Genomic DNA, 26,705 nt, shown 5'->3' on the forward strand with positions numbered 1-26,705 from the left:
TTTTCACAACTTCTTTATCTTGGAAATTGTCCCTTTGTGAGTATTCTCACTTATTTCACTTTATTTAATTGTTTACACTAATTTCTTATTACTACACTTATACAATTATTAATTATCAATCCTTTGAATATTTTATCCCTTTATCAAGATTTTAATTTTTTTTAAATTTCAATCAAAATTATTTTACTCTTTTTCTTTCTTGCTAAAAAAATTTTCTCCCATTGTTGATTCTTTTCTTCCTTGTTTTTTTTCTTTATTAATTTTTTTTTTTTTGTTTAACCAATGATATTTATTTTAATAGTTACTAAATTGTCATTTCTAAATTTTTAAATTATTGTGACTTTATTCAAATAATATTATTCTATAATTTCTTTGTTGTATTTATTTCATTCCTATGTTATTAATTTTATCATTGCAGTTGTCAAAATTTTTATATTTTATCATTTATATTGGTATGTCACACAAGTTTTTGAAGTTGGTGCTCCTGTTTTTATCTGTCAATTTATGGATTAAATTCTTTGATTATACAGGATTTGTCAAAATTAAATAATAATTTAGAATATAGTGCTGGCCAAAACTTAATGTAAAGAATGTTATTTATTTTATTGTGATAAACTGCTCTAAGTAACCGAATAACAGAACTGAACTTATTGCTTTATTTATATCTTATTATTTAATAATTTATTTTGGATATATTCATACCATAACAACATTCCCAAAATTTGTTTTCTTGATTTATTTCATTTATAAAAGAAATAAGAAAACCAAATTTTAATTCTTCTTTATAAGTTCTCAGTTATTGTCTTTTATTCCAATAATTATTTTGTGATAAATTCCCGGTTATAATTTTTTTAGTATTAATGAAATATCAATAAATTTATCAGTCATGTCCTTTCGTTTTATGTATAAAATCTATATAACTGAATAACATGGAAGATTCCTCTTATTCTCTCACTAATGGGATCTTTCAAAATGTAATTGTTGATTCCTTCCTCATTACTAATAACGTAAGGTTCTTCAAATGGCAATTGTAGTTTGGCACATTTGTTGTCTCTTCTATTTGGTACCAGTAATGCTTTCAAAATTACTAGATCTCCTTTCTTAAATGTTACTCTTCTTTTTATTTCTTTTGATTTTCTTTTAACAAATTTTTCTCCAGCTCTTTTTAACTTTAAATTCACCTTTTCAACTAACTCATCATATTTTTCTATGTTTTTAGGTATCCATGGTCTATTTGGCAAAATATATTTCATTAAAACAATAGGAGAAATTTCAGTTACTGTATTCGGTATTCCATTTAAATATTCTTCAATGCTTGGAAGCTGTTGTTCCCGTTGTTCATGATGATTATGTGTTAAAATTCGAAGATATTTTATGATTTCTCGTATGTATCTTTCGGATGGATTTGAACAAGGATGCCTTACACTGGTATATATGGGATTAATATTAGATTTTCTTAACCAAGTTTGGATTCTTTTATTATTGAAATATGTTGCATTATCCATTATACAGTTCTCTGGTATACCAATCTCTAAGAAATAATTTGTTAAACATTGTTGTACTACCTTTGTGTTTGTTCTTTTTGTTGGGTATAGTTTTATATACTTTGAAAAATTATCTAAAACAATCAAAATATGTACATTTTTATTGATTTCACTCGGAATTAAATTTGACATGAAATCAATTGCTAATATTTCCAAAGGTTTTGTTACTTTTATAGATTTTGGTATATTTTGATTCTGCATGTTCTTTTCCTTTGTCATTTGACAAATTTTACAACTTCTTATTACATTTTTTATAATGGATAAATCCCTTTTTGCTATATAATTTTCTCGAAAAGTTAACCAAGTTTTCCTGCTTCCGATATGTCCATATCTTTCATGCAATTCCCTTAAAATTTTCTCTGCCAAATCCTCTGTAATTAAATATAATTCTATGTCGTTCACAATTTTGTAAAATAAATGATTTTCACATAATGCTCTTGATTTTTCCCTTTGGGTCAGTTTTGTTTGGTCTTCTAAAATTCTTTTTGTTGAAAATAATCCTTCTACCTCCTTTAAAATATTTACCCCTATTTTAATTTGTCTTCCAGTATCTCTTGATTTTTCTTCCATTCTGGTAATGGCATCTGGTACCACATTTAACTTTCCAGGAATATATTTAATTGTGAAATCATATTCTTGTAGTAACAATGCCCAGCGATGGATTCTATTATTATTATTATTTAAGATAGATGTTAACGCTTGATTATCATTTTCTATGGTAAAATGATTCCCAAGTAAATAAAATCGCAATTTCTTTATGGCGAATATGATGCTGGCAAGTTCAAGTTCACTCACACTGTAATTCCTTTCACTTTTCTTTGTTGTTCTAGAAACAAAACAAATAGGAACTTCCCTTTCTTCCTGTTCTTGTATCAATACTCCGGCCAGTCTATTGATAGATGCATCAGTCCTTAAAATAAATGGAATATCATACCTTGGATGATAAATCTTTATGTTTTCTGCAAATTGTTCCTTAATTTCTTGAAAAGCATTTTCTCTTTGTTCCGTCCATTGCCATTTCACATTTTTCTTTAGCAGCTCTATTAATGGTATTTCTTTATTGCTTAAATCAGGAATCATTCTTTTATAATAATTTAGCATTCTTAAGAAGCCTCTTAAAGTCTTTAAATTTTTAGGTCTAGCATATTCTTGAATTATCTTTATTCTTTGAGGATCCAATTGTATAACATTTTGGTTTATTTTGTATCCCAAATATATTATCTCGTTTTTAAAAAATTCACATTTTTCTTCATTTAATTTTAAGCCTGCAGAATCAAGATCTTTCAAAATAGTCTCAAGATGAAAATGATGTTCTTTTATATTTTTGGAAAAAATCAAAATGTCTTCCACATAATGAAGAACAAATGATTTATACTTATTTAATATTTTATTTAGTGCCCTTACTAATGAACTACATGCACTTTGTACACCAAATGGCACAACACAAAATCTATAGATTTCTTCGTCTATGGAAAAAGCTGTAAAATCCCGACTATCCTCATGTAAAGGAATCAACCAAAAACTATGTTTTAAGTCTAGCCTTGAAAATATAGATGTTCTTGTTATACGTCCCAAAATAGATTCAACTGACATAGGTGCTTCATATTGAGGTTTTGAAAATTTATTTATATTTCTTGCATCTAAACAAAGTCTCAATTCTCCATTCTTTTTTAATATCACAACAATAGGATTAATGTATTGTGAGTTGCTTCTTTCTATTATTTTATTTTCCAATAGTTCTTTTATGCATTTTCTCACTTGATCTTTATACTTGTATGGAATAGGATAAGTTTTAGCTTTGAAATTCTTAATATCTTCATTGACTTCTATTATATGTACATAATCTTTCGCAATTCCATTTTCCTTTGAAAATAAATTATTATATTTATTCATCAACATTTTTATTTCTTCTTTTTTATCCTCTGGACAATCCATTATAACTTCATCTTCCCCTTCTTCTTCATCATCATAATTTTTATTCAATTCTTCCTTGTACATATTATTAACTACTTTACATTCTTCCTTCAAAGTTATTATTTCAAAGTTAATCCATGTTCCATCCAATTTTAATCTTCTTTCCTCAATATCTATTATGGCTTTATGTTTTTCTAGTTCATCATATCCTATTATTATTTCTGTCTCAATATCTGGAGCAATTAATACTTGTAAATTAAATTCTTTTCCCTTAATATTAGCGTTTATATTTATTAATCTATTAATTTCACATATTTTCTTCGAATTAGCACCTATTAAATTTATTTTTGGGATTTTAATAATTTTATTTGTAGGAATATTTAATTTATCAATAAAATTTTGATTAATCATTGATGCTTCTGATCCAGTATCAATAAGTAATTTAGCTTCTAAATTGTTAATTAGCCCATTTATAATAATTAAACTATTATTCCCACCTGTGTCTATATTTTCATTTATTTTTATAAATTCATTTGGATTTTCATATTTACAAATATATAGATTTTGTTTATTTGATGTGCGCGTATTTAAAAATTTTCATTGTCATTTATTTGTTCAGTTGTCTGTCTTGTATTTTCCCTATATATTTGCGCTGTATGTAATCTTGTCTCATTTATATTTGTTACATCATCATCTCTGCTTTCTGATCTATTTCTTCTATCTTGATTGATTCTTTGAAAATTTACTCTTCTTGTCTCTTGATCTTTATTTCCTCTTTGCATATTTCCTTCAGAATTTCTACTCTCCAGTCCTCTATATTGTCTATTGTTCCTGTCATTATAATTATTTTGTCTGTATGAATCATTGTTGTTTCTATTGTTAGTATTAGTATTGTAGTTTCTGTTATTGTTATTATAATTATTGTTATTATTAATTTATGCATTATTATTATAATTTCTATTATTATTAAATCTATTATTTGTCCAATTGTTATTTTGATTGTTGTTTCTCTGATTATTTTCATTGTTTCTATAATTTGTTCTTATATTTTGTTGTGAATTTTCATGTCTGATCCAATTTCTCTCTACTCTTTGTAGATACATAGATAATTGATCCAATTTTCTTATATTTTGTATTGCAATGGTCTCAGCCAATTCTGCCTTGAAATGCCTTGCTATGAACATAACGATTTCCTCCTCAGGGATTGGTGGTTCCAGACATTGTGTCATCGCATGTAGTTGGATTGCATAATTGTTTAAACTATGGCTTCTATTTTCATCAAACTTTCCGAAATATAATTGTTCCCTGATGGTTGATTGAGTACTTTCCCCCCAGAAATATTGTAAAAATGCCGTTTCAAAATCTTGAAATTCCGACATATCTTTTTCCCTGGCAGAAAACCATATTAACGCATGATTTTCTAAATGATCTCTTATTATTTCCTTTATGTCTTCAATATTATTTATTCCTCTTATTCGATTTTTCAAAATTCTTATGAATATTTTTGGATGCAGTTTTTTAATATTTCCATCAAATTTTTGACTAGTTGCTCCATAAATTGTTTTTACTCCTCCAACATATTCCATACTCATTCCTTTTTTCTCAATGTGTTCTATTTTTCCTTGTATGTTCTTTATTTCCATTTTAAATTCCCTTTTTGTTTTATAATTCTCTTCTTCTGCTATCTTAAAATTCATTTTTATTTCTTTGTTCATCTCTTCCTCCATATCTTGTATATTTTTATTCGTTTTCATTATTTCTCTATCTAATTTCTTTATCTTCTCAGTATTTATTTCTATTTTCTTACTATTCTCACCTATTTCCATTTTTAATTCATTTTCATTTTTCTTAATATTTTCCATTTTCTAGATTGTATTTCTTCCACTTCCATTAATCTTCCTAATATTTCATCTCGAATTTCTTGTTTTGTCTCTTGTATTTTGTTTTCAGCATAGCTTCTTACTTCTTCCAATTATTTTCTCATATCTTCTATTTTCTCTTCCATTCTTTGACTATTTGTATTCATTTCTCGTTTTATTTCTTCTTTAGATTCATCAATTTTTTTTATCATAATCTGGAACATACTCATTATATCCATCCTCTCTTTCTTTTTCTGTGAATTTTCTGCTGTTTGATTTTCTATCATTTCTTCTGTTTCAGTTCTTTCTGTTTCTTCATTATGGTCTTGTTCCATATAATGTACTTGGAAATCACCCATTCCATGTCTCCTTTCTTCTTCATCTGATTCTCCTTCTGCTCTTATTTGTTTCCCATCTCTGAGTGTCATTCCTTTTTCCATTTTTCTTGTTTAAATTTGTTATTACTGTAAACTCTTCAATGCCAAATTTTGTTATGTCCAATTTTTTTTATGCCCAATTATTATATATGCCCCACGTTGGGCGCCATTTATGTTATGGAATGATAATGTGTAATGTTTTTTTTTAAATAAAATCAGTTTTTAATTTGGGCGCCATTAATAATTATTTGAATTTCTTTATTCTATTATGTTATTATTATTTTTTTTTTATTCTCAGGGTATTATATTGTGAGGTCAAATTAAAAAATTTTGTTGCGATAAATTGTTAAGGTTATAAGGTCAGATGATAATAGTTTTAAGACCGAGTCTGTTCTTTATAATGAATAAAATATTCAAAATATACAATTTCTTAACTAGCTATTACAATTATTTTATTTTACAAACATTCATTCATTCATTCATACTCGTAATTACATTCATAAAACTAAATTAATAACAATTAATAATTATCAATCCTTTGAATATTTTATGCCTTTATCAAGATTTTAATTTTTTTAAATTTCAATTAAAATTATTTTACTCTTTTTCTTTCTTGCTAAAAAAATTTTCTCCCATTGTTGATTCTTTTCTTCCTTGTTTTTTTTTTCTTTATTCATTTTTTTTATTTAACCAATGATATTTATTTTAAAAGTTAGTTACTAAATTGTCATTTCTAAATTTTTAAATTATTGTGACTTCATTCAAATAATATTATTCTATAATTTCTTTGTTGTATTTATTTCATTCCCATGTTATTAATTTTATCATTGCTGTTGTCAAAATTTTTATATTTTATCATTTATAACATTAAAATTTATGTTGGTATGTCACAGAAATTTTTGAAGTTGAAGAAAAAATTTCTAAGGTTGATTGAAAATATTTATTTATTCATATCAGAATGTAGTCATTTTTTGAAATAATTAAAAACAAAGAAAAATCCAAATTGTCTCGTAAGGATAAATTTTATTATTAATTTTCATCGTCGGAATCGTCAACAGCAACTTTGAAGTAATCTTCATCCACCACATCAGATTTTGTAAAAATGAATTACGAATTTTTAAGTTAGCTTATGATATTAAAAATAAGTGATAATTAAAATAGTGTCACTATGCTGTTATTACCTTCAGAATTTAAAATTAAGTCACCGACAGAGCTAGGAAGTTGGTCACCGTCGAACCACTTCAACACGTAACAGTTTCCTATCTCCATCCAACCATATTCCATAGGACTCAATGATGTGGGCTCTTTCATATGAGCATTTTTCCAAATGCTGGATATATAATGCATCTTCAAAACTTGTTGAGACAATTCCGATTTACACGGACACATCAAAGCTTCGGAATTTTTTTATTAAAATTTTCTTTTGTATCTGCTGCCTTGTAAGAATGAACAAATAATTGAAACCTCCCATCATCAACATCGATAGATTTTTTAGCATTGTACATGAGGCAAGTGTACTTCTGGATAACATTAAACAATTCAAGTAAGGTGTCCTCAGTCAGACTAATGTCACCGAAAGCAGCGAATGCTTCTTGAAACACAACGTTATTTTTCAGTAACGTGAAAGGTTTTTTTGCCTCGATTAAAAAAAGCTTGATTAAAATCACAACCAGTGAAAGCATGGAAGCCAATTAAGCTTTTAGCTAGAAGTGGACCAAGCTGTGTGTATATTGTACTGACATCAATAAACCTTTCGTTGTTACCTGTCCCGATTAGCATCCAAATGTGAGAAATAGGATTTTTCACGTTAACCATATTTCCCAGCATGATTATTAAAATATCAGTATCTGAACTTCTAATTACAATATTAGACTGATCCATAATGCTACAAGCATGGAAAATAATTCTACTATCTGCTTCTTCATGAGACTTACAACACAAAACTGATACGATACTTGACTCAACTATACCGTCATTGGATCTATGTGAATAGCAGTTTTTAAAACTCAATTGGATTAGTTTATTTCCAATAAACGGCGCAACATCATCCGTTACCCAATGCACATTAAAAAATTCAATAAGAGCTTCCTTGAACTTGGTATTTCGCATTTCTTTAATAAAATCATTTGGTCTGATTTGATCAGGTCCAGAAATCGAGTAATCAATTAGTGCTGATTCATGTCGAAGACTCCGCTCGTTGTCTTTGATGGAAGGGTACCAATACTGATCAAAGATTACATCTATTCTGGATGCTGGAAACTTAGTAATCATTTGCAAAAATTTCTTTGAAATATTACCAAATGTCTTAGGTACTTCTTTCATAGCATATAGAATAAAGAAACCGTCGATCAAATACACATCAGCGTGATGTGATGGATCACCAGGGTCGATTTTTGCCTCGAGGCATTTGGCAAGCGCTGACTTATCTGTTTTATGAATTCCTCCATCCAAATGGCACAGAGAAAGAGGCACGGGAGTTATTGGATAAGATTAAATTTTGAGGATATCGATTTTATAGTCCATTGACAATCCCAACATGCGTCCGAATAATTCCCGCTGTATTTTGATTTCTCGATTTTTTCCACCCACTTTGACGGTTTTCTTTTTGTCCAACTGACTCGAAAAATTGTGAACTGGATTTTTCTTGATTGTTTTATCAAATCGGTTAATATCTAATGAACATTCAGAAATGCTTTGCGTAGATCATCACCAATCTTTTCAACATTCAAAAGAAAGTTATCTACTTGAGCTGAAGCAGATTTACCTGATGCAATGTTGAACAATTGATTTGGAGGTAACTGGGCACTAAATGGATTGATATATTGATTAAAAGATGTAACAAATTTTTCCAGTTGCTTGCAACTTTTTTTGATGTTTGATGGCTGTAATTCTGCTGAAATATCTTGTTTTTTATTAATGCCTATCTCTTCAAAAACGTGAGTGATAATAGTTGATCGAATATCATGACTACGAGCCCAACGTTGACGAGCTGCGATAGAATCTGTCAAATGAGTGATTCCAGTTAGTCGCCTAGCAGCATCCGCATTGATCGTTTGCTCTAGAGTTAAGTCGATTGGCTGCCTCGAAAATGGCTTTCCTGTACGTTTAATTCCGAAGAAGCCTTTTTTAAAATCTTCTTCCAGCCCAGGATGAGTTTCAGCAACTTTCTTGAGGTTGTAATGATACGTAACCGTCCATCTCGCATAGTTTTGATGATTAAAAGCAAAAAATAAGTTGGTAATTTGTGGTAGAATATTTCTAAATAATTCAAAATCTCCCAAACGTATACTTCTGCTAAGAGTTAAGTAATGATGTACAAGCTTAACATACACCATATAAAACTGAGCAGTTTTACCAAATTCACCATGGATAGTTTGTTCTTCAAATTTTGCATACTTTTTACACAATTGCAATTCTTGCAATATATCATCAGTTATATCGATATTTTCCTGTTCCAAAAAAGATCGAAAATGTAGGATTTGCAACTCTAACGCCATCATAGGGTGTAAAATACCGGTTAAAATGTTTACCATCTAGAAAACTTGCGACTGACCCACTCGGGAGCAGCTCACTCTCTACCATAATTGTTGACAATCCACAACCATCTCAGTAGCATTTAGTAGAGTGCGATAAAAACAAAAAAAAAAAAAAAACTTATTTGGAAAACCATGTAAAACAAGTACTGTGTAAATCGGGGATAGGTGTACTGCAAAGTTAATAAGTTTACAAATTTATAAATTGACACTACATGCAAATAAATTAATATTAAACCAAATCTCATACATTTGCCAATTTTAACAAAAGAAAAGGTGCGGTAACTATTATGGAATATCTTGTGAACCCCAACTATCACTAAAACAACACGTTTTGTACGCAGAAGTGGGCTCCGTGGATTTAGCAACCATAAGTTAAAAATATAGCAACAAAAAATACTAGCCTCAAGGGTTTTCAATGCTCTTTACGAATATCATTGTAAAAAATTTTCTCTCCCTTTTGTTCATAAAAAATTAAATAACATAGTAGTTGCTGGCAGCAGTGTGGAATCAATTTTTTTTTAAACAAGGAGTGGAGTTTTTATTACTTTTCGTAGACCAATCGAATGCTCGTAATTTTCCCTTCGATTGGTATTTTTCTTTTTCGAATAGCATTAATCGTAGCGCTAAGAATAAATAATCAATTTTTACGTGCTAATAGATGTATGACCGAACATAGGTTTGCGCGCATGCGCTTATTAAATATCCGGCCAGTGTACAATATACTCGTTTTGAGGTTGGCGGCTCTGCGCGAATTCATATCATATAGTTGATGCTGCTGATGTGAATGTAAACAAAAGCTTGTTACAAACATAATGATGAAATTTTCTTGGAGACGAGATAGTGGTGTTTTGTGAAATATTAATTAAATTTCATCAAAGATTATACAAGTTGTGAAAAAAAAGTAACAAGTGGCACTCGCTATGAGAGCTTTACAGTAAGGCAGAGGTACATACATCCTCTTTGAGAGATTTATCCTCATAATTTGAATACATATCAAGGGCCACCAAATGGTGACTTGCTGTTTGTTGACTTCCAAAATTATGCAATTGAAAGGCAGAAAGGTATGCTTTGAATTATATTTTTATATGAATTTGATTTTAAATGCAACTATTTGAATACGTATTGTACTGCCTTCAATTGCTGGAAGTTACAGTTGCTCAGCATTCCAAAAACAGCTGAACTCAAAACAGTATTCGTAAGCACACCGAAAAAAAAAAAGAATTTTTTTATCTGCTCAAAACCTGTCAATGCTATTGGCCAATCAGACTGATGCAAATCTAGAGGCAAGGAGAAAAGATCACATAGCACATTATTTTTTGAGATTAGCGTATTCTTTGAAAGTCAATATCCAACAGCATTTTATGAATTGGGAAGTAGAAATTTTTCAAAATGAGATTTAATTCATTCAACAAAGTCAGCACAGCTCAATTATTGATACAAAGTGGATTTGACAATTCTCAAGTAAGTCAATGAACATATTTCAATGTAGAATGTCGTTGATAAAAGAATTTATATTGAAATGAGATTTTGTTTCAGGATCACAAGAGTTTAAAGATGCAAACCAAGAAACTTGTATAATTCAACTGTAATTGAAAAAAAGTAGATTTGTGTAATTTGGATTTCTATGAATTACCTTTTTCTGAAGTTTTTGATTTGTTATCTGATCACAAAGTATATGTTCACAAAGGAATTGCAATTTATTCCTCAAACCACGAAATCTTATCATATATATTGAATGTACACGCTTGAACATTTATAGTACAAAAATTTCAGCGACCAGTATGCTTATACACGTTTGTTCATAGAAGCAATAAAAAAATATCTGCTTCAGTTGAACGTCCTTAACGTAATATATGCATGAAGATTTATAATAAATTTTACAATCGCATTCTTCGAATTATACCGACATGTGAGATTTGAATAGTTTCAAAAAATTCTATATTGTGAAACCCATAAGTTTAATTTCTCGAACTAGCTTACACCTAGCTAATTTAATTTGAGCATCAATAATGCGGCCGTGATACATGACAAATGTGTGAGCTGCAAGAATACTTTTAAGATTGTACGTGTTGCGCAAATCCTTAAAATATGCTTCAACATCTGCTGATGTAGCAACCTTATCCGAACTTCCAAAATATGTTCGCATCACGTTTGTCCACGCCGTAAACTGGCTGTACAAAAAAAAGAGATTATTTATCACTTCTGGGCAGCAGAAATCATTCTTGTTTTGATCAGTAACTTCTGATTCATCCAACTTGACCAACCGAAGAGCCTCATCATATATAGATTTTACGTAATCTTTAACGATGTTGCTATCCATGTGTAATTTTATTTGAGCATCAGAATTGCACAGCTCTAATGGAATATCTTCATTTTTCTTTTCATCTTCTTTTTTTTTTGAAATTTTTTCTTTTGTCTCTTCATCGTGTGCGTTTTTTTTTCGACCCTGTGCCAAAGGTTTCAAACTTGTTCATGAACCATTCATATTTTTCATCACAGATTGATTTGTCTTCCATCGTTTTGCTTTCGCAAACAATAAAAGTTCCTAGTAATACTTCTCTTACATCTTGTAATGTTTCACATATAGAAGCCAGTGCTACTGATCTAGTTATGAAGTCGGTGAAAGTCTTATCGTTCTTCTCCTTAACAGCTTTCCAAGTTGACGGTGTTTTTATAACATGCTCTCTCTGTCTAAACCTATGTGACACTTCAAAGGTGGAATGTCTTTTTCACCTTGCAAAATCAGTAAACTTGCTGATAAGTAGTACTTGTATGTGCAATCATTCAGAGTTTCACACAATGCATACAATAACGCTAATCCGTCATCGCATACACATCCTCTGGGTAAAAATGCCACGCGGCTTTTCCATTCATTCAACCATTGATTAATAACATTAGCATCGTGCCTTGAGCTAATCATTTGAAGTAACGGGGCGTAACATCCGTCCACAGTTGTCATCAGTTGATATAAATATACGTAAGCACTAGACTCTTCATTGATGGTAACTTTTTTAACCAAACTACCGGTAGCATCAAGTTTTATATCTAGATCCAGTGGTGCAAGCTCATTCCATAAAGTAATCTGATTGTCAAACCAGTAAGAAGCTCTAAATGGTTTTGGGTAGACTTCCTTTATGAATTGGAATTCATCCATCATGTATATGAGGCATTTGATCGGGTCTGTCGGTCCAGAAATACGTAAATAGTTTCGCAATCCTTCAGCTTTGACAGTTCTCAAATTAGCAGCTGTAGGTATATCCGGGCGCTCTTCTTTATCAGAAAAACTCATCATATCATTTACCATTTCATCCTTGAAATGTTTAGCTCTCATATAGACCAATTTTTCACCAGCCTTTCTTCTGCGTGTACTAATGAAGGGTCTTTTGCTATGATGCAACAAAGCTGTAGTATCGTATGTAGAAATTTCAAACTGGATGCCATCTTCATCTTTAGCTGGCTTTTGTTTACACACACCGTACATATACGTTTGACAATCATCTTGCTTGCAGTAAGCGTGAAAATCAATATATTTGTCTGGCATAGTTCTGTAAACCTTACCAACTTTAAAAATATAAGCACATTTTATTTTGGTATTATCGTAGATGTTTGCAGCAATAACTGACGTCCATTCAAATTTAGGTAATTGGCCATTAACTGGTTTTATCAGTCTCCAATCACTATCGTCGAGTGTGATAGTAAAGTGAAGAGGTTGAAAATTTTGTGGATTTGGATTCTTAACAATAGTTTGCAGAATAAATTCATCTGTAGATTTGTCATCCAACTCTTTTATATCAGTTAGATTTACATCACAAGAGATGTCCGATTCCGAAGCTTTCAAAGATTGATGCAGATTAATAAGGGCATTCAGCTTCGTCATTTCATTTTCATTCTTATCGTCTACAAAACATACTCTGCCTCCGCAAACCTCTTTATTATCTTTACTTTTATCGGTAGACGTGAATGTAGATTTTTTCGATGCGCTAATTTTAATTTGACAAGTATTTTTTTTTGCTGAAGTGTTTAAAGAGATCATCTTTGATTTTATTCCTATTATGGAATACGTCTAGATATATTGATTTTTTTTTGGAGTGGTTTCAACTTAGCTTCCGCTTCTTTCCAAATTGGATGTGCTTCTTTTCTCAAAGAGCCATCATTATTAAAAATATTCAAATTCTTTAAAACCTCGAGCTTAGTATTCCTAGGTATAGTTGGTATTTTTCCCATGATTGAATCCAAAGAGCTTTTACATATCCTTGCAGCCAACAGTAGCATCTGACTACTCCTGTAAATAATTCACGTTAATAATTTTATAATCAACCACGAAAATTAAAATAATCTTACATGTTTTTTCACACAATACATCAATCACAGAAGTGCAGATTTATTTCAAACAGTGGTGTTCATACGGTGTATGGGTGTGAGAGCTGGTACAGCTGCATAAAATCTCGAACTTTCTCTAGAACAGTATGATACAAAAATGATATGCATGTAACACTCAAATCTTTGGCTATCTACTCAAATTGTTTTTGTAAAATTATGAACCATTTCAACTTTAAATTTTTAGATTCGTTTGTTTCGGAAGGCAGACAAATTTTTTGCACTCGATTGAGTGTTATCAGTTTTAAAGTCTTTTACTTTATTTAAACTAATATTTCAACTGTAAATAGTTTAACTCTCCGTTATCTAAATTAAATTTCACAGACGGACACAAATGTTTTGAAAAACATAAAATAACTGCAGACTACTTTACCATGTTTTCAAATAACCTCTTATTTATATGTCGTGCTGAATTTTAGAATCATGATTCAAATACAGTTATAAACAGTTCTTCTTGAATGATGCACAGGTAGATATAGTCACTTAAGTAAATTTTAAAATATCCAGAATTAGAATTTTGTAATGCCAAACAATATTTCAGTATGTACCACTATCTGTGCAGATCTTGCGTGCAACGGTCGAAGCTAGCAGAAGTCATCGAACAATTCGAGATTCCGGTCACGTTTGCAGGTTGAAACATGATCGAGTATTTTTGATTTGCGTTTACAGAAAAACGCGGATCGTGCATATATACTTGTCCACTCTTGGAAAGGGCAAAATTTAAGCGATTTCGTTTTTCAACTGTCGATTTGATTATTTGAAAAATATTTTTATGGTTTTGTAAGTGTATATTATAAGCTGAACGAGTCCTATACGTTAACTCAGTGGGAAATTCACGGATTTTTTATTTAACGTTTTTACGAATAGGTTATAATGTATGCATTCACATCTTCTAATATAAAGAATATGAAAGGAACATGCATTGCACTTGTACTATGGGAGTATCGTGTTACTTACAGTAAGATGTAAATAAAGAACTTTATTCAAAAGTATTAAATCCACGTAAGGATCTCTAATCAGGTTGGATGTAATTGATGTGGTGATTATAATTATAAACATTTGTTATTTTTTATTTCAGAATTAAAGTTCTGTCACAATTATGAATCAAGAAAATAGGAGAGTAGGTCGACCTACGACAGTATCAACACTAGATTTATATGAGGCTTTAATCAAATATGAGATCTTTGATTCTAATCAATTGTTGAAGCCCGAAACAAATGAGGTGTGGAGTGATATAAAAAGTAAAGAAAAATTTACAATAACAATAAAAACATTATATTTGAATGTGCAAAAAAGTAGACCAGGTTTATTACGAAAACTAAAAGATTACTTCTTCAAAAACACAAATCATCAAATTCCTTCAACATCGAGACAAGATGTTGAAAAAAAAAACAGAATCTGCTGAAGATAAGAACATGTTGGATGATTTGCTTTCTTTATTATCTAGTGTGGAATTTGGAGGATTTATCGTTGAAACATGTGCTCGTAAATTTCACATAATTTATTGCTCACCTTTACAAAAACAAACATGGAAAGAAATTTTTACAAAATTGGACAACCCTCTAGTTTTAACAGTGAGTAAAGGTTACATGGAAAACGTGAAAATGTGTAATCATGAAACTGGAGATATTATTTTATATTCTCTGGTATTCCCTCTTGATGGTGATTGTATTCCTTTATTCCAAGTAGTGTCTGAAAAAACAGATAAATATTTTATTGAATACAGCATAAAAGAATGGTTACGATTAGAAATACCTAGACCAAGTTCAGTCTTGATACCACCTTATAAGCCTGTGATAGAAGGTGCTACTAAAGCTTTTAACCGGTGCTCCTTAGATCATTATATGTATCATTTACTCAGGAAAAATGAAGGTATAGGCTACTGCCTTACAGGACTTTGTTTTCTACGATTTGATATCCTACCAATATTGTTGTATATAGAAAAATTGGATAAAGACGTCGTTATACAAAAATTTTATGCTAAATTCATGTTTCACTTGAGTCTCTCAGATGACTTAAAAACTTTCAATTCGGAAGTGCAAAAGTTATACGTTTTTATGCTGAGCAATCGTCGTAATAAGTACTTGATCGATGAGCGAAAAATTTTGGATATCAAGTTTCAAATGAACCCAAAGATTAATACCCTTTTTGAGGAATTTAATAGCATAAAAAATTATAAAAGCAATGCAGGTTTTAACATGAATGATGTTATCGACGCTAGTAGCAGCACTTCAACTTATAACTATATTAAAGAAATCGAATCCAAAGCCAAAGAACACTGCACTCCTTATACAGGTGATTTAAGATTGAGATCAAACAAATGTCACATCGGAGAAAAACGAATAGTCGCTTTTACAAACTTTTTAAGTTACTTTCCTTTCTGGACGAATATTTATTCCAAGCCTGAATCAGTTGACAGCTTTACTCAGTTAAAAACTTCGAAAGAATACGATGAATTATTAAGCAATGACGACTGTTTTGGCGATTGTGTAAATTCTAACCGATCACTCAATCCTACTAATGTGACGCACAGTGTCGATTCTCAAGTGCCTAATGTATTAGATCGGCAGAAACTATGAGAGCAAATAAGAAGTCAGAACTCAAAAACAAAAAAAAAACATCCAAGTACTATAGACCATTCAGGGAAGTTAGAGAGTATTACAAGAAACAACGTAAACAATTGTACAAGAGCATTTTGATCGAAAATGGGTAGCGCAGAGTGTTCATTTACAAAAGAAAAAGATACGTTTATGAAAATAGTCCTTTTGATAGCATTATCGAAGTTTTGACAAGAGCAATCAGGTATTGTGATACCTTTAAACAAAATTGCCAAGAGTTTGTGAATGCGGATGGTAACAACTTTTTGAAAATGATTCTGGAGTATGCAGAGAAAAATAACCAACGCATGTTATATGAAAACAGATGCAGGTTATTATTGCAACACGGATTAATTAACCGTCATAATTTTATAACTCTTCGTACAGCGATTACACCCTATTTCAAGAATTGATGGGAATCCTGTACAGCTTTACCGAAACATCTCGTTGTCAATATTGTAGATTAAATATTGATACAAATCACCACGTAAAGAAGATTACTTCGCAAGATCTGAACATATGTGATTTACAAAATCATATCAAACAGCCTAATACTACTTCAATTTGTCCTAAGTGTCAGAGGTGTATGACAACCAACGTAAAATTTCATCACTACTTAGCGATTGATTTATCGGCTCGAAAAAAGGATTTTGATATTACAAAACTGCCAAAAATACTGTCTCTTGAACACAATTATATGTTAGTTGGTTTGGTACGCGCAATACTTCCGTTTAAAAAGTCCAAGCTCTACCATTACATTGCTTACAGCAGAACTTTGACAGATTATTGGAAATCTTACAACAATTTGAGTAAAAAAAAGTAACATGTCACCTAAAAAAATAATAAACATTAGTCTGTTATTGTATGTAAGATATAACTAGCTTGTATCATAAGTTTCAAAATCACAATATTATACTTAATTTAAAAAATCTTCCTGGCGAATAATATTTACAACTTTAATTTTGACTTGTTTGCTTAATCTAAGTAGTTCAATCTTCAGTATCGACAACACTCCATCACCTGCAAACAACATTTGCACAGCTTTACTCAAGTTAAGCAACTGCTGATCAGTAATAGTTTGATGCGTATTTTCATCTACAGCAACATTTTCTTTGATAATAGCTTGAAGCAAACTTGAGTATAAGTCATTTTGCCAAGCTATTCCCTGTCTTCTATTATAATTCATATTAGCAGCCATAATCAAGAACAAATTAAGATTGTTGAATGTAATACATTGAAGTATTACTAAAAATGTATCACTTTCATTACACTTATTCTCAGTTAATGGACAAAAAGAGAACGAAGAGATTGAAATGATCTCATATACTGGTATCTTTGGCATGTTAGATGTAATGCTGAACTGTCTACAATAATAAAGAAATCTTAGTCAAAAATGCGACTAATGTAAGAAGTGTACCTTGAATTCTTATTTCATCATTAATTATTTCTCACTGCATGTCACTCACTATGTGAATATAGTGGTTTGCTAGCGTAGACAGATTTATGTAAATATTTCACAATATACGATCTCGTTTCCGACAGAATTTTTCGTTGTTTTTTGGAAGAAGCTTTTGTTTACATTCATATCAGCTGTGAAGTGCGCGCAAGGCCGCCAACAAAGAGTGATTTATGATAACAGCTATCGCAGAGAGCAATCTAGCAGAAAATCATGCTTTTGTAGCTGCTACTTTTACCACTCACAGAACGGTTTGATAGAGATGGGACGGAAATTTTTATTAGTTCAAGTATGTAACGGATATCGGCGTGACGTAACACTTCGCACAATTTTTAATGGGAATACATTCGTCTGATTTGTTTATTTTGGCAATATGTTATATAATGTAATTGCACATTTCAAACGTTGTAAATATCACACGTAAACACCGTTTCCAATTTAATTATTTTCTGAAACTGTGTAAAAATTCCACTTTTTGTTTTACTTTATTTACTAATTTTGGGAAGATCGTACGTAGTAGAAACTGCAAGAATCAATTTGCTAGAAATATATAAACGTAATAATAATAAGGAGTAACCATTATAATACATAATTGAACGAAAATGCGCATACGGTTACCAGTTTTAATATAAATATTTATGTTGTATGTACAAAATAGGTACACTACATATAATACATAGAACCACAGAGTTTTTATACTAGGGTATATAGAGAAACACGATAGTTACTATGGAAAAAGTAAAACAAAAAAAGTAACAACATAAGTTAAAATAAAATTATTAATAAATTCATTAGATAGTAACCAATTCCAACAGTAAATACAAAAAAAAAATAAAAATGAAATACTAAGCTAATCCTAGTCTAAACAAAGTATTTTTTTTATATAAATAATAGAACCTATACTAATTTTTATTATATTTTAAAAACAAAGGTTTGTTCACTGTTTGATATGACAATCTGGAGCGGCGTTCGGTAATAATCATTCCTGCTTTGGAAAATAAGCTTTCACATGGTACACTGGTGGCTATCATGCAACATCTTATTTGTACTAATTCCGCTAGATTTGGATAAATATGTTCGTTATTTTTCCACCATAATAACGGATCAATTCTTCGATCAGGTACCGTGTCACTTATATATCGTTGAATTTCCAATATTGCAGTCGCTTTAGTATGGGCGATATTCGATTGCAACACAGTTGTCTGGGACACTGCTTGAGTCAATTTTTTCAATATATTTTCCGTCACCCAAGCTGTAATGTCTTTTTGAACAATCTGTAAAGCATTGGAATCCGTAAAAATATGTTGTTTGAACCTTGGATCTAAAAATGAACAAGATGCGATAGAACCACTGAATTCTAATTTGTTATAACGTGTATTCAGTTGATCTAATAATATTTGTGCAACATATTGGATGGACATAACTTTCCCCTCGGTAATCGCGGTTTGGGTTACCCGCTTTAAACCTTGGGACACAGGAATTATTTTACTTGCGGTGAAGTACTGCTCACCGCTCATTTCTCGTGTGGCTTCTTCAAAAGGACGTAGCAAATAACATATCTCCTGCGCTATACGCCACTCTTTTCCTGTCAGCATTTCAGTATTAGGAACATGTAAATTGGCATATACCATTACGAGTGCTTCTTTTAATTCTAAAAACCGTTGTATCATATAAAACGTGGAGTTCCAACGTGTTTTAACGTCATTTATCAACGACAGCGGTTGTTTTTTTCCAAGTAACGTTTGAGCATGTAATAATTTTTCATTATTTTGCGGGCTATGCTTTACATTATTATAAACTATCGCTTTAATTTTTTGAATCATAATATGTACACAGTTATTAATATAATCATCTGACAATTCCTGTTCTGACTGTGATGACGCCGTTAGAGCATGTTGCACACATAAATTTAATGTGTGTGCAAAACAACCAAAATGTTTAATTTTTAGTTCAATTTGAACCGCTTCACAAATATTCTTGGCATTGTCTGTAGTGAAAATTAACACGTTGTCATATAAGTTCCATGAAGAGAGTGTTTTACGTAATTTTTCCGCAATAGCCAGTGCAGTGTGTTGACCTTCAAATTTTATACACTCCAAAAGGTTATGATGTAGTTTATATTGGTTGTCTATATAATGCACAGTTATTCCAATATAATTCTCGTTCTTTATAGAAGTCCAGTTGTCCGTAGTGATACAAACACTTTTTACTGAATCTAATTTTCCAACTAGTTCAGCCAAACATTTGTCGTACATACTTGTCAACAATGTGTCTGATAAGTATTTTCTACTTGGTAGAACATAACCGGGAGCTAAATTTTTTATTAACTTATTAAAACCAGAATCTTCCACTATTGAAAAGGGTTGGTAGTCTTTTATACACAAATCTAGTATTAACCGGTCGATGGTATCTTTTGATAAATTGGTAATATTATGATAAGGTTCACTAGTTGTACTCCTTTCGGATTCAGAGAAATGAATTGGTGTTGAGGTGGAAGACGGACCACTATTATATTCAAGCTTCAAAGCTGAATTTTCATCTTCTTGACGTCCCCTTTGTAATGATGTGGACGCACTGGGAGAGTTCTTAATTGTCCTTATTGACACAGTTGGATGTTTTACTAACAGATGCCGTTTTAAATTTGTAATAGATGTTTTAAACGAAAAATCTTTGTTCCAAATTTTACACGTTGCAAATTTATCTGATTTGCACAAAAAATGTAAGCAGATGTCACTAGTTTTTTTTCTATCCATATTGTTTAACAAGAATTAGAAGAATTTAAAAAATAACAAAGTTCAATTCACAATACCTGTAGGACGTTTATAAGAACACAAAGAACAAAGTAAAACAAAACAAAAATAACTATTGTACATTTCCACGAGATAACGTAATAACACTATAACTATCACCGTATCAAAACAATAAAAATAACAAATGCATCGGGTCGGGGATTTCCAGCAGATGAGACGAAACCCGTTAAACCCAGTAACATAAGTGTAAAGATGAAACTACTAAAACATTGACGAAATAATCACTACAAATATTTTGTATTTTTATATTTGGAAAATCAAAAAATAATCTACCAAAAGCACCTAAAAAACAAAATAATACAGTTTACTGAAAAACAGAGGTAAATATATTTTTCAGCCCAACATTAAATATTAATGTCGTTGATATTGAGAAAACGGAATTCTCCAACTCTAACAAAACTTCCAATCGTTCCGTTGCCGCCCGCTGCATGGTAAATACGATCATGTAGCATCATAACATAAGGTATATATTCGTATATAGCTATTTTTGTTGACATCTAAGCCGTTTTCGAGGTTTTGCCGTTGTCTCTAGAAACACCTCCATTCCATCGAGACGTCCACTGTTGCTCTTCACTTTTGGGATCCGATGTGTATGGAGATTGTCAGTGTCACTTATAGAGGTTTCGTCTGTAGACATTTCATCGGGGCAAAATTCAGAGTGGTCTGATGAGAACAAAGGCTCTTCATCAACTCCCTCATCTGAATCACAATTTAAGTGTGTCGAGTTTCTCACCTGGTCTTGTAGAGTTGGTTTCAGCCGAATGACTGAGCCCAGGGATGGAATTGCTATCGTATGATGTACCATTTAAATTCCCCATTTCTTCTGGTTGTACCGCTAGTAACGAGAAATATAAAATTAGAATAATTCATTGTACACCACTACATAAGTAAAGTGTTCGATGAATAGTTACCCACAAGTCTCTCCAGTAATTTGCTCTGTGATCTTCTGGTATTGCGTGATGACGAGAGGATGGACTACATGATCTGGCTTCTGATTTCAATCTGCAGTCGTTACCTACATCAATATAAATGAATGTAAATTGTAAAATTATGATATATTTTCTTAATGTAATTCAAAACCGGAATGGGGGCCCTTGCAAGGATTACATGAATAGTAGATAGAATTAGAAAAAAAATAGTAGATAGAAAAAAAATTTTAAATTCTTGCATGACGAAAATTTGAATGAAAAAATGTATACAACGTAAATTGAAAAAAATTAAAATGTGAATCGAATCCGTTTTGAAATCAATAAAAAATAAAATACTGAGAGGTACTTCAACCCGGCACCTGCATCAAGCATTTTCTGCATATCAACCAAAATCAACCGGCCTCAACTGAAACTCAAAATTTTCTAAGATGTGAGAAGAAAACAAAAGTTAAAATTGCAGTATTGAATTGTAAACACATTACAATTAAATTTTAATACGGTGTCTTGATTGCTTTCTATGCTTACCGTGCCGCCAATGATCACATGAAAGGAATCGCCGCCATTAACCCGGTAGAATTCGTTGCACGGCTTAACCTATTGGCTGCGTTGTTTTCGTCTTTTTCAAATACGTTTACACCTAAGTGCATCTAAATCCAAATGTTCCGAAATGATGATTCAATAATAATGTGATGATTCAATAATAATGACCGGAATAAATTCGTGTTTATGAAATAAGTGACAAACCCTTAGCCGACACACTGGGGCGTTTTTGACCCCAGTCGTATAATCGTCTATTCTAAGTGAACTAAGATGTTTTTCATCGTAAAAAAATTCACAGTTGTACATTAACTACCCATTTACAAGACTACATGAGTGCGATGCAAAAAATTTTCAATTTAATTTGTTAAAAAAAATATAGTTTACAAAAAACTCCGAAAAATGATCATTTTTACTTAAAAATTCATAACTTTTTCAATTTTGCGAATTGGATGCTCAAATTTCAGCAGCATTCCCTGGAAACATATTGCTTCATATAAAAAAATACTGTTATATTGCCCGCTGAAAAAAAGGTATTTATTTTGAAGAATGAATATCAGAATTTCAGTCATTTTTCAAAAATGCATTTTTTCATTACAAACCTCATTTCATACTGAAAATTCACAAAAATAAATCGAGGAATGAAGAAAAATAGTCAAGTTAATCGAAAAATACACTTTATTATAACTTTGCCAACAGAAAAATTATTCATTACATTCCAGCACATGTTCTACAGAACATTAAACGGTGATCATCACAGATCGGTCGCTCACAATTTGCACAACCTTCATTTGTTTTCTTGTCGCTTTTTCGCGAGCAGTCTGCACATCTCGGTCTCTTCGGGAATTTCACTCGTTCACATCCTCCTTCTTTGTGAACGTCTAAGCCCAGAATCCCGGCAGTGCCGAGTTTCAAATCACGGCGCAAAGTGACCGTGTCGTTGTACTTTTTCAACAAATGCGGTCTGATCAGGTACAATGAAAGTTTCTCAAGGCAACTTATGGCAGTACACTTGTCATTGGAATTGTCAGCTTTGAGTTTGCACTTCAATAGAATGCGAGAATTCACTGCAGCCTGGTCAAGCATGCCGTAAAAAATTCTCATTGGCCAGCGATTCGTTCTTCTCGATACCGTATATGAATGACACAGCTGGTCAAAAGTGTCTGTTCCTCCTTTTGTTTCGTTATAGTGATGAATAATTTTAGGCTTACTATCTATAACTTCTGTTGTGCGCAAATATGAAGAAAGTAGCGATACGATTTTATTTTTCTTTGGCGTAAAGCTGACCAGCGTAAGATTATCTGTGTGGCAGAACTTAGACTCTGGCGGTGACTCTCATATCAGCTGGAATCTCTCTCTTATTCTTTCTCATCGTTCCAGTAATTGTCATGTGGTATGGTGCAGGCAGCATACGCTGGACTAGAGGTACCGACATGAATCAATCGACACAAGTTACGGTACGATGAGAGCCACGGATAGGAGTAGTAACGACACGGAAAAAGTACTCGTGGATCTTTTCTTCTCGCACGACAGCAGATCCCTTGCCTAAATAGGGCACTCCGTAAATCTGAAAAAAATTATATTGATCCTAAAAAACTGCTTTATTGCTTTCTCAAAACGAAGACGAAATATGAAAGTATATTTACCAAATATGAGGTGTCTGCATCGGTTAGGGTAACTATTTTCAATCCATATTTATCTGGCTTATCCTTCATGTACATACGAAACACACATCTGCCTCGAAAACTCAACAACTGTTCGTCAACAGTGCATTTATTGCTCGGTTTATAATACTGTTGACAATTCATCATGAATATATCCCATATTTGACGAACTGCAGAAAATCTATCATTCTCATCTCGCAACTTCTTGTCGTCAAACCGCAAACAAGATCCTAGAAATGTATATCTCAACCTTGGGAAAACGCATCTGTAGAGCGTTATGCCATTTTTTTTATCCCAAAGTCTGTCATTATCTACATCGGCAGATTTCCAAAGCCCTTGATAGTATAAGACACCAATATATGCTCTAATCTCATCACGATCAGTCAAGTGATGATAGCTCTCTGCTTTGTCTTCGACAACCAACTTCAAACAGATTTCTTCTTTTTATTTGTATGCTCCACCATTATATCAATCATTTCATCGTTGAAAAGAATATCCCAAAACTTTTCAATAGAATCAAGATTTTTCGCATCACCATTAGGTCCAGGTACATGAGCAGGTAAAACATCGCTTACTCGATCTGCAAAAACAAATTGAATTTTCAAACTGCGCTCTATTTTTCCCTCTCTTTCACTCTTGCTTTCTCTCATGCCACTTATATTCTGTTTTTTTTGTCCCTTTAGTGTTTCCCTTCCCCCTCTACTCTCACAATCTCGCTTTCTCTTTTATTACCTGTAGCTCGCTCGCTCGCACTTCCTTTCAGGCGCTTGTATACCCCCACTACCTGCACCCTCCTTCTTTCTAATCTTCCCTACTAAGCGTATTATATATCTATAGTACTAACCAGAACGACGCTCAGGAGCTCTTGTATTCCATTTGAAGCCATCTTTGCCTTTCAAAGTTGAGGTCGGCCGTCCCCGGGCCCTAGCCTCCAAAAGACGCTTGTCCAAAGTGGCATCTTCCATGTCCGAATCCAATTCCGAGGACGCATCCGTAGCGTAGGAATATTCCGATTCATGCTCAGAAACTCCTTCATTTTCACTCTCTCCGCTCCCTTGAGCTTCTTCATCCTCGGAAGGAACTTCTTGCATCTCATCGAGGAGCTCTTGCCGAATCGTGCGACGTCGAAGATTGTAGGCCATCTTACAATATTCAAAATACTATTAGTTTATGAAGAATAAAAAATCACACTTTCAAAACATAGTATACTCACCTTCTTTGACAATTTGTAGCACAAAACAACGCGAAACAAAAATTAGGAAAAAAAATCAATTTCAGCCGTAGTCGACACTCTGGGGTCGTTGATGACCCCGCTCCAATTCACTCAAGTGTCACAGACCGACTGACGCACTTGACTCACTGGAAACTAAGGGAAAGAGCTACTCTCAAACTATAACTAGAGGGAACCACGGGCCCGGTTTCCGAACATTAAGTGGGGGGAAATTTGAAAAGTATAAGGCCCGGTCGCGAACGACCCCAGTGTGTCGGCTAAGGGTTGGCACGCTAACCAAACGACTATTCCGATAATTTTAATTTCGGCATTGTATTTCATTGCTCTGTAAGCTCTAGTCTAAAAATCCTTTTAAACACTCTGTGATATTAACAAAATGAGTTGGTATCCACAATTTCCTAAGTAAATTATTGAGTCGGTAACGGTATTTTAACGAATTGAGTAAGAAAATTATACTTACTTATGTTGATGTTGCATAATTGCATAATACGTCTTGTTCTTGAAGACATCTTCGAGTTTTAGAAGAATAAAGCACTAATAAAGAGTTAAAGAAGAATAATATCACACACTGTTATCATCCAACTATCTCGAAATTGTAAAAAGCCTTACCTTAACCTTACCAAGACAACTAGAGCCACCTGTTGACAAAAATCAAGCCCCAGTCTTGTAGTGCTACAACTAGACATATTGAGTTGCCTACTTTTTGCTTCAATCTTGCAGTTCTGCTAAGTTGAACAACTAGATAAGTGAACTTATCTAGTTGTAGATCGAACATTTTTTCTGATCATCAACTTATATAGTTTTGAAAACTCTAAGTAACTCCTGTAAAATGTCTACAACAGATACGTAGTTGTAGTATGGTGTGGACCTCACCTAATGGGATTTATCTGTGCACTTACCCAGATTTCGCCAAATTTGTAGTTACCTATTAAGAATATGTCCTATTTCCCTGCAGTGGAAAACTGGAAAATAGATTTTCTCTGGTTACAAAATATTTGTTATCTGAACATTACATTGATTTCAACGTATTTATTAAGTAATAAAGAATAGATAAAATCTGATACAATTAATATCCAGCATTATTGCAACCTACAGTTATTGAGTAAACACACTAAACCAAAATGTATCGCATCAAACGTTTTGCCTTTGAATGCCCACTATGTTGTCTCTTTTCGGTGCTCTACTGCTCTGTGATGCACCTTATTGGTCGTTCGAATCGTCATCTGCAAAGGAAACTTCCTTTTCTACATCGGACCCACCTAAGATCAGGACCCTCCATGATGCCCTTCTCCCAGTGAAAGACTTCGAACTCGTACTGGCATATTTCCGAATGTAGACGTTTCCGCCGAACCAAGTTTGATCACTTCCTGATTCCATATGCATTTTGTATGTAAAATAGTTGATTACAAAATATAAGTGGTGAAATTACTGGATACCAAAAATAAATGGAAAAAATCTGATACAGTTTATACTCAGTAGGGTGGCCCTTATTTATAGAGGTGATTTTTTTTTGAGTTTTTTCAAGATGCTACCCCCTAAAATGGTTCTGTGTCACAAAAAAATGATCATCTAAAAATTTCAGCCAAATTGATGAAGTCTAACCTGTGCCGAAAACGCAAAGAAACTTGTAGAAATTAAGTAGAGCGCGGTGTCACTTGAGCTGCCGCGAAGCGCCGCGAGAAATGTTACCACGTTTTGTTAGTACAGGCAACATTACGTATGAGGTCATATATCATTAGTTAAGTACTGTAATCATGTCATACTAAAGGAACAAAAAATCTACTGAATACAGAATGCAGTCTGAATTGAAAAAACCTTAAACAAATCTTATATTGCAACATGAACAACAAAATCAGAATACTTACCTACAATAC

At 32.1% G+C, this 26,705-nt stretch overlaps 2 protein-coding genes across 2 annotated transcripts; both read right to left on the reverse strand.

Moving 5' to 3' along the window:
* Positions 1-17,120: 17,120 nt before the first annotated feature.
* On the reverse strand, positions 17,121-21,288 carry LOC130449168 (zinc finger BED domain-containing protein 4-like). Its single transcript, XM_056786846.1, has 3 exons — positions 21,204-21,288; positions 18,670-20,361; positions 17,121-17,449 (listed from the first exon to the last, which is right to left on the reverse strand). The coding sequence occupies exons 1-3, from the start codon at positions 21,286-21,288 to the stop codon at positions 17,121-17,123; spliced, it is 2,106 nt and encodes a 701-aa protein (XP_056642824.1).
* A 2,700-nt stretch (positions 21,289-23,988) lies between these two features.
* Positions 23,989-26,395, reverse strand: LOC130449612 (uncharacterized). Its single transcript, XM_056787551.1, has 2 exons — positions 24,445-26,395; positions 23,989-24,180 (listed from the first exon to the last, which is right to left on the reverse strand). The coding sequence occupies exons 1-2, from the start codon at positions 24,740-24,742 to the stop codon at positions 24,026-24,028; spliced, it is 453 nt and encodes a 150-aa protein (XP_056643529.1). The 5' UTR covers positions 24,743-26,395; the 3' UTR covers positions 23,989-24,025.
* Positions 26,396-26,705: the final 310 nt, after the last annotated feature.

Source organism: Diorhabda sublineata, chromosome 10 (genome assembly GCF_026230105.1).
Source record: "Diorhabda sublineata isolate icDioSubl1.1 chromosome 10, icDioSubl1.1, whole genome shotgun sequence".
In the NCBI taxonomy this organism is placed as follows: Eukaryota; Metazoa; Arthropoda; class Insecta; order Coleoptera; family Chrysomelidae; genus Diorhabda; species Diorhabda sublineata.